The sequence below is a fragment of the Electrona antarctica genome (genome assembly GCF_951216825.1).
Source record: "Electrona antarctica genome assembly, chromosome: 15".
In the NCBI taxonomy this organism is placed as follows: Eukaryota; Metazoa; Chordata; class Actinopteri; order Myctophiformes; family Myctophidae; genus Electrona; species Electrona antarctica.
Genome location: NC_136796.1, coordinates 46,425,078 through 46,433,965, shown reverse-complemented (window position 1 = coordinate 46,433,965; position 8,888 = coordinate 46,425,078). Strand labels below are relative to the sequence as shown.

The 8,888-nt window shown below is 42.5% G+C and overlaps 1 protein-coding gene across 1 annotated transcript in view; it reads left to right on the top strand.

The window, feature by feature from the left end:
* Positions 1–5,455: 5,455 nt before the first annotated feature.
* Positions 5,456–8,888, top strand: part of LOC306938115 (saxitoxin and tetrodotoxin-binding protein 1-like) — a gene marked incomplete at its 3' end in the record, with an annotated part of 10,804 nt that continues 7,371 nt past the window's right edge. Inside the window, exons 1-2 of the mRNA XM_079522130.1 lie at positions 5,456–5,621; positions 7,686–7,831. Of these exons, the coding sequence (XP_079378256.1) occupies positions 5,496–5,621; positions 7,686–7,831 (272 nt within the window). The 5' untranslated portion in view covers positions 5,456–5,495. The remainder of the gene's footprint in view (positions 5,622–7,685; positions 7,832–8,888) is intronic.

Below are 8,888 nucleotides of genomic sequence, written 5' to 3'. Positions count from 1 at the left end.
TTTCTCGCCGAGCACCCGAATCAGTTCAGCGTATGCCTCCTCATTTCTCTCGGCGTCCATATTGTCGCTGTTGTCAGGCGCAGTCAATATGGTGCTCTTCAGTCCTCGCAACTTCAGGTAGGCAAGAAATCTCGTCTGCCATACCTGGAAATAGCATCCGTCTCCGTCAAACAAACATAACCTGCTCAATGGTTTCCAATATTCTTCTTGCCTGGGCCGATAACCTGTTAGCAGACGTGTCATTGCAGCGTAGGAAGAATCTAGACAGCCCATGGAGACTGGTCAGGCATACGGAGGAAATAACAGGACGAGAAGGCAACAGCTCATATCCACTCCTCCAGTGTAAACACAACTGAAGCCAGCCGTTTATTCAGCAGTTTTATACATGACGTAATAGGCATTTCCAGGCAGCACACCGGCACTTCAGAATAAGAGTAGGGTATGTGTATACATATAAAATACAATAACGATCACATTCCAACATTTACCATTAATATATTTCTGTCAACTTAAAACTCAGTGTTTGTGCCTGCCTATACCTACCCGGTGCAACAAACACCAAACACCAGAGTGGCCTTGTCCCTAAACCAATTCTGGACGGGAACCCCTTTTGGTGTTTTAAACAAAAGGACCTAGAACATAAAATTCAACTTTTTCAATTTATTTTGTGTTTTTGGGGCTCCCATGTGTTTTCTATCCCCACAAATAACCAATTTTGAACAATCAGGCGTCCATATCATATAGGTGCTTTAATGGAAATTGCTCTCAGGAACAGCTCAACTGATTTGGTCCTCATCGTGATGTCATCAATGTCACCCTACTTTGTATAATTCCTCCTCTTCTTCAGTCTTCAGTTCCAAATTTGCATTTCCACTTTGTTTACAATGTCCACCAAGACCACCATTGTTGATTTTCCAAGCTGGCATGGAATGGAAACAAGCCTGGTTTTATCTAGCATCAGTATTTCTCGCCCCCTAGTGGCGAAAAATAAAACTTCTGGGAACTCAGATTAGTATTATAATGACTCAAATATTAAATAATCTGCATATCAGCACCCCCACCACCTCAGGACATTGTGGTACTGCAGCTAAAACTGCTTTCAAAGTCCAGAAAGAAATGACAAGGGTGCCGCATTGCGCGCTTGTAGATCTGCTATATTTGAAAAATTGTGAAAATGTGGCGCAAATCTTTGAATATATATTCAAAGATGTGACTGTTGCCAGCTATACAGGCAACAGTCACAACACTAGCTGGTATAGGCACTCAGAACACAAGGAGGACAAGGAGGACAGAGGGAAAATACTATACATAACAATTACATATAGGCACTCAGAACACAAGGAGGACAAGGAGGACAGAGGGAAAATACTATACATAACAATTACAGTAATGTATAGGCCTATGCAACGAACCAACAGAGAGTTTAAAACACACGGTGTAAAGCACACTCAAGTGTCAAATAAATGCCCAGAACAGGCCTCTCTTCCGGGTTTTTGAGTGGTGCAACCACTCCAAGGAACAGCAATGTCTGTGTTAACCTATGTGACTATGTGTGTGGGGGGGAGTTGCACCACTCAGTTCACACAGGTGTGATTTTTTTTAAACAGCTGCTGGACGGAAGTGACGCTCGGCTGCAAAACAAAATTGTTGACGAAAATTGTCAACGTATATTAGTCTCATTTTCTGTTTGGTCCTCATATAGCTTAGTCTTTATTTAGTTCTTATTTATTTTTTGTCCGTGAAAGAAAAGGTATAGCCGACAAATATTTTCGGTCATCGTTGTAGACGACGAAGAAGCCGACACTATTGTTGTTGTGAGGAAAAGGTTTATTTACCCGTTGAGGACATATTTGACCCGGCCGCCAGGACATTGACCCTTAACCCATTTATGGGTTATCTATGTCAGACGTTCTCAAACATTTTCATGTCAAGGACCCCTAGAATTATATGAATTTACCCGCCGACCCCCATCTGAAAATAATGTTGTTCCAGGGACCCCCTCCCAGAAGATTTGAGTTAAAAACGTTCACTCTGAAAGAATATACATTCAAAGATTTGTGCCACGTTTTCAGGATCTTTCAAAAATAGCAGACCTACAAGCTCGTAGCTCCGTTAGAGACGGAGAGGTAAATCAACGCAAGCATCTATAAATTACCTTCACGAGGAAATTACATTCAAAATCACTGGAAACTAGTCGTGACTCATGTAGTCATAAACACTGTTATGGCAAGCAAGTGGTTTTACCTAGAACATAATGCCCAGTGTCGCTCCATAGTGCATGTCGGCAGTGGTTTCTGTAGGGTTTAGCACTATACATTGTGTGTCGTTTTAACCCATTTTGACCTGAGATCAGATTCTAAAAATGAAAAAGCTATGTTTCTATGTCAGTCCTCCTTCGATTTTTCAAAAATAGCAGACCTACAAGCTCGTAGCGCGGCACTCAGTGCCGCGCTATGAGCTTGTTGATCTGCTATTTTTCAACAGCTAAAGTATAACATAATGCTCAAAACACCAAAAGGGGTTCCCGGGTTAAAGCTCGTTGAACTCCCCTCTCACGGTTTAGTTTGGACCAGCGGGTCACGTGTGAGACGTGACAGACTTTTGGTGACAACCAGATTTCAAAACAGTACAGTAGACCCACACAGACCTGTACATGAAATACATAACCTAATACATAACTAATCTTTGGCCAGCGAATCGCCCTTGTTGCCGAAAGGTTGCCGGTTCGATTCCCCGGACGGGCAGGAACAATCTGGTTGGGGAAGTGACTGTCATCACTCACCCCAACACCGCTGAAGTGCCCTCAAGCAAGGCACTGAACCCCAAACTGCTCCCCCTGGAGCTGCTTAGTGGCCAACAGTATAAGACTGTGGTTGTACTGCATGGTCAGCTCCCAGGTTTTAATGTGTGTGTGTGTGTAGGGCATTAAGCAACTAGTCGACTAGTTTACTAGTCCAGGGGTTCTCAACCCGTGGGTCGCGACCCCTCGGGGGGTCGCCAAATTATTTTAGGGGGTCCTCAAATTATTTTCAAAAAAAAAAATAATAATAATAATAATTTTATTTTCACGATTTTTCAAAAATAGCAGACCTACAATCTCGTAGCGCGCCACTCGGTGGCGCGCTATGAGCTTGTAGATCTGCAATTTTTCAATAGCTAAATTATAACAATGCTTAAAACACCAAAAGGGGTTCCCGCCCAAAATGGGTTAAGGTTATTGTAGCAGTCAATTTATATTGGGGGTCGGGAGGGTGCGGGGCGGGGGTCCCGAGACATTTCCAAAGCATTTCCGGGGGTCCCCGGCCAAAAACGTTGAGAACCCCTGTACTAGTCGACTAGTAAATCCACTAGTCGACCTTGTTGGTACTAGTTGACTAGTTGATAAGAAAGAAATTAATTATTTTTAATTTAACAATTTATTTTATTTATTTATTTTTTCCCGATTTTGTAGGCCTCAAGATCAGGTAGATTATAGTTATAGTCACCATGTACACAGTTTTTCAATGTACAAATATTTATTTAAAAAAAATAAAAAGTTTATTTTTTTTACATAATTGGTAGTTAAACAACTAGTCGACTAGTCGACTAGTAAACTAGGCAACTAGTCAACTAGTAAAAATGACTAGAAGTGAATGCCTAGGTGTGTGTGTGTGCGTGTGTGTCTGTGTATTTGTTTCTATGTGCAGGGCGTTGCTGAAAATGAGCACTTGTGCTCAGCTACTACCCTGGGTAAATAAAGGATAAAAACAAAAACAAAAAAGTATAATACAATGTAGTTATACGTCACCCTTCGCCTCCTATCCCGCATGCCCTATAAAGAAATACTCTGAAAAGGCGAAGACACGGTGAAAAAGAAACTCAACCAAAGCACCACTAGTCTCTCACCCTCCACCATGTCCAGATCAGGACTGTGGACTGTTTCAGCCAACACTGCTCTCAGATCATGATACACAACATATAACCATTCATACCACTGATCTGTTTTTAATAATAATGGAAGCCAATGGGCTTTGATCAGGGAGTCCTATACTGTACGTCAGGGGTTCTCAACGTTTTTGGCCGGGGACCCCCGGAAATGCTTTGGCAATGTCTCGGGACCCCCGCCCCCTCCCGACCAACAAATATAAATTGACTGCTACAATAACCTTAACCCATTTTGGGCGGGAACCCCTTTTGGTGTTTTAAGCATTGTTATAATTTAGCTATTGAAAAATAGCAGATCTACAAGCTCATAGCGCGCCACCGAGTGGCGCGCTACGAGCTTGTAGGTCTGCTATTTTTAGGGGACCCCCTAAAATAATTTGGCGACCCCTCGAGGGGTCGCGGCCCACGGGTTGAGAACCCCTGCTGTACGTCACAGCTCGAAGATAGACAAATATATGAAGGTCAAAGGTCACAGGCTGTTTGGTTGGAAGCAGAGCCCAGCTCCCAGTTGACAGCTCACTGTCACAACCTGAGAGTTATGGAACTATTTACACTCCCCATGTCATACATAGTTCCATTTGTGCCACATTCCTCATTGTACTAGACAGGGGGCCTATAGCAAACTGTGCGTGCGTGCGTGCGTGCGTGCGTGCCACATGGTCTGCAGTTGGTGTGTAAACAGAGCGGTTTAGGCATTTGACCTCAACGGCATTTGGGTCAACGGCTATACTTTCTTCTTGGCCGCTGCTCTAGTTGCTCGTGGAGTTGTGTTCGTACGCATCAGCGAAATAGTGAGGCTTATTGATTGTCAGTATCAGCCAGCACATCTGCCAACACCTACCATCAGCTCCCAGTGCTTCAGCACCACTTCAAGCCATGCTGCTCATACGCTGAGTTGACGGTGCCCGGGATCAAACCCACAACCTCCAAAGGCGAGAGCTCTACCGACTGAGCTACGATAAAGTATATACTCTGTTACAAGGAAAAGTCAACAATGCGTTGCGATGCGCCGCATTGTGAGCTCGTAGATCTATTTTCAAATGGACAAAATATATGTAGGGCTGAAGTGATTAGTGTGTAATAATGATCGAAATCTACAAAGTAACTATAGTAACTACAAGTTTTCATATAACTGAAGTGGAGTAAAAGTGCAATATTTTCCTATAAAAAAGTACTGGAAATTGGAATTACTCGTGTATAAAGTACCTCAAAACGGTACTTGAGTACAGTACTTGAGCAAATGTACTTGGTTACTGTGCAGTACAGTGTGTGTACAGACTACAGTGTACAGTAACCAAGTACACACACACAGAGCACACATACGGCCACTGTGTTTATGTTCACGCACGCACGCACGCACGCACGCACGCACGCACACACACACACACACACACACTTTGGACTACGTGTGGGAGTCAGTCAGGCCATCCAGGGGGGAGTATATAAAGAGCAACATGTTCACACACACACATTCTCCTCTCGACAGCAGTGGCCGTGTGTGTCTCTCTCTCTCTCTCTCTCTCTCTCTCTCTGGACAGCAGTGACCGTGCAGTGTCTCTCTATCGTCCACCATGCGTGCAGTCGTGGAGCACAAGGTGTTAGTTCTGCTGGCTGTGGTTCTGAGCTGCTCTGCAGAGATCACACCTGAAACATGTGAGGACATGACGAGCTTCCTGCCTGCCTCTGACGTGGACAAGGTTAGTGAGCAGTGTTGTTTTTTGGGGCAGCAAATTTCCATTTTAGTTTTAGTCGTAGTCTCTTGATTTTGACTACGATTTTAGTCGACTAATTTTTTGATTTAGTGGACTAAACTGTATTTTGGCGGGCCTTGATGCCGTCGTAATGACTGTTTTTACACTTGCTGAAAATAGCCGATCTACAAGCTCACAACGCGTCGCAGCGCTTGTAGATCGGCTATTTTAACCAAGTGTAAAATGACTTATACTGAATCTCTTGTCCACTAGTCCCCTCCTAACATTTTAGTCTAGTTTGTATTTGTCGACGAAATTGTCAGTATGTCTAGTCTTAGATTTAGTCATCGTAGCTTAGTTTTCATTTAGTTTCCATTTAGTTATCGTCAGTGAAAAAAGGTAGTCGACGCACATTTTTCGTCTTAGTTTTAGACTACGAAAACAACACTGGTTAGTGACCAGCTTAAATTGAATTCCCACCTGCCTCTGATCTCAACAAGGGTTAGTGACCAGCACTCTACCTGCCTCTGATCTGGACTAGGTTATAGTGTTAGTGACCAGCACTCTACCTGCCTCTGATTCAGATAGTTACAGATACAGAGACAACTGTATTTAAAGGGATAGTTCAGATTTTTTTAACTTAAGTTGTATGAAATACTTGCCATTAATATAGTGGTTGCAACTGTATTAATTGATTGCCCGAGTCCTGTGGTGGGAGTGCTGCTCTGGTTTTGGTGAAATATCAAGTAGTTCCGGTCATTTTGTGGGGGGCACTGGGGGCCACGCAGTAAAAGTAAATGAATCCACAAAACTAACGTAATTTGTATTGTTGACCTATTTCTAAAATATTAGTGCAACTTCCGTTCTTTTTTTACCCCTCTATCACACAGAACTATGTTTTTTGTGTCCATATCACTACGCCCAAAAAATAGTTCCATGTGATAGAGGGGTCAAAGTTGAACGAAAGTCGCGCTAATATTTTAGAAATGGGTCAACAATACAAATTACGTTTGTTTTGTGGATTCATTTACTTTTACTGCGTGGCCCCAGTGCCCCCCACAAAATGACCGGAACTACTTAATATTGACCAAAACCAGAGCAGAACTCCCACCATGGGACTCGGGCAATCAATTAATACAGTTGCAACCACTATATTAATGGCAAGTATTTCATACAACTTAAGTTAAAAAAATCTGAACTATCCCTTTAAACTACATCTGGGTTAGTATACTGAACTCAGCACAAGAAGTTCAGAAACTGAACTTTGGTTTGTTCATTATTTCTCCACTTCAGTAAATAGAGTTGTAATGTGCACGTGTAAAATTAATAAAGTGTAAACATATATGTGTTGATTTTCCCTTAACTGTGAGAGAGTGCAATCATCCAATCCACTAAGCAGCTCAAAATGGCAAGGGTTGAATATCAACCATTTTGCCATTTTGGCAAATTCTTTGGGGGTGCTATACGTGCACGTTTAGCTTTGTTGCTCATTACACAAACACCTGGTCCTTTTTTACAAGCTATATACCTCGTTGTAAAGGTGACTAATCAACAATTAAAATGTTACCAATTGGTATTATTAAAGTGAAAAAATAATGGACACAAAGTTTCTGAACTTTTTGTGCTGAGTTTATGTTACTAAATCCTGTTAGTCCACCGTGTGCGAGGTGTGTTTATTAGAAGTGATATTATCATATTAATGTGTGTGTGTGTGTGTGTGTGTGTGGTCTGTCAGATCTATGGTGAGTGGGCGATGGTGTTAGTGATATAAACCATGTCATTAATACATGTGGTCTGTCAGATCTACGGTGAGTGGGCGATGGTGGAAGTGATATTAGTGTGTGTGTGTGTGTGTGTGTGTGTGTGTGTGTGTGTGCATGTGTGTGTGTGTGTGTGGTCTGTCAAATCTTTGGTGAGTGTGTGATGGTGGAAGTGATATTAATATGTGTGTGTGGTCTGTCAGATCTAGTGAGTGGGCGATGGTTGAAGTGATATTAATGTGCGTGTGTGTGTGTGTGTGTGTGTGTGTGTGTGTGTGTGCGCGTGCGTGCCATGCGTGCCGTCTGCCAGATCTTCGGTGAGTGGTCGATGGTGCAGTGCGTGGCAGACTATAAGGAAGGCCGTGAACTGGTCGTCAACCTCACCAGTTCCTACAACCAGTTCACCCTGAGTGACGACAAGACCACGGTGCACTTCCACGAGAGGAACCGATTCATGTAAGTATACTGTCACAGCTCAGTGGCCTTGTGGTTAGAGTGTTCGCCCTGAGACTGGGAGGTCGGGGGTTCGATCCCCGGCCGGGTCATACCAAAGACTGTAAAAATGGGACCCAGTGCCTCCCTGCTTGGCACTCAGCATCAAGGGTTGGATTGGGGGTAAGTCCCTGCGACATATTAGTGTCATGTCCAGGGGGTGTACTTGTACATCAAGCTGCCTCACGCTACAGAAACCGGAGATAGGCTCCTGCCCCTATGGGCCTCATGGCTCAGCAAGGCTACTACGTCACTGCTGTACTCAGTGGTGGAAAAAGTACTCAGTTGTTTGACTTAAGTAAAAGTACCAATACTGCAATTTAGAACCACTTCGTTACAAGTGAAAGTACGGAATTGAAAATGTACTTGAGTAAAAGCACAAAAGTATCGGCATCAAGATGTACTTAAAGTACTAAAAGTTAAAGTATTCATATTGCAGAATGTCCCATTTCACAAGTTAAAATCTCCAAAGTAACCAGTAACTCAAGTTTTCAAATAATTGTAAGGTAAGGTCATTTTTATTTATAAAGCGCCTTTCAAAACAATCGTTACAAGGTGCTGTACAAGGTAAAATAATACAATAAAACAAGAGCACACAGTCAACAGTAAAACAGCAATAAGAAACCATGCAACAGAAAACAATACATGGAAATATATACAAGCAGAACATAGAGCTAATCACTATAGTAGACCAAAAATATTTACGATACAAATGTGTTTTGAGCAGCTTTTTAAAAGTATCGACTGACTCTGCATTTTTCAAGTTAAAATCATTCCAAAGAGTAGGTGATATAGATGAGCAGGCTCGATCACCTTTAGTTCTCAGCTTGGTAGCAGGGAGTGTAGTGTAGTAGTGGAGTAAAAGTACAACTTTTGATGTAGTGGAGTAGAAGTAAAAATACTGGAAATTGGAAATACTCAAGTAAAGTACAAATCCCTCAAAATTGTACTTAAAGGGGAAAACCACCCATTTTCAACATTTTACTATGTCATTAATATACCTTAGAGCTGTTGTATAGAA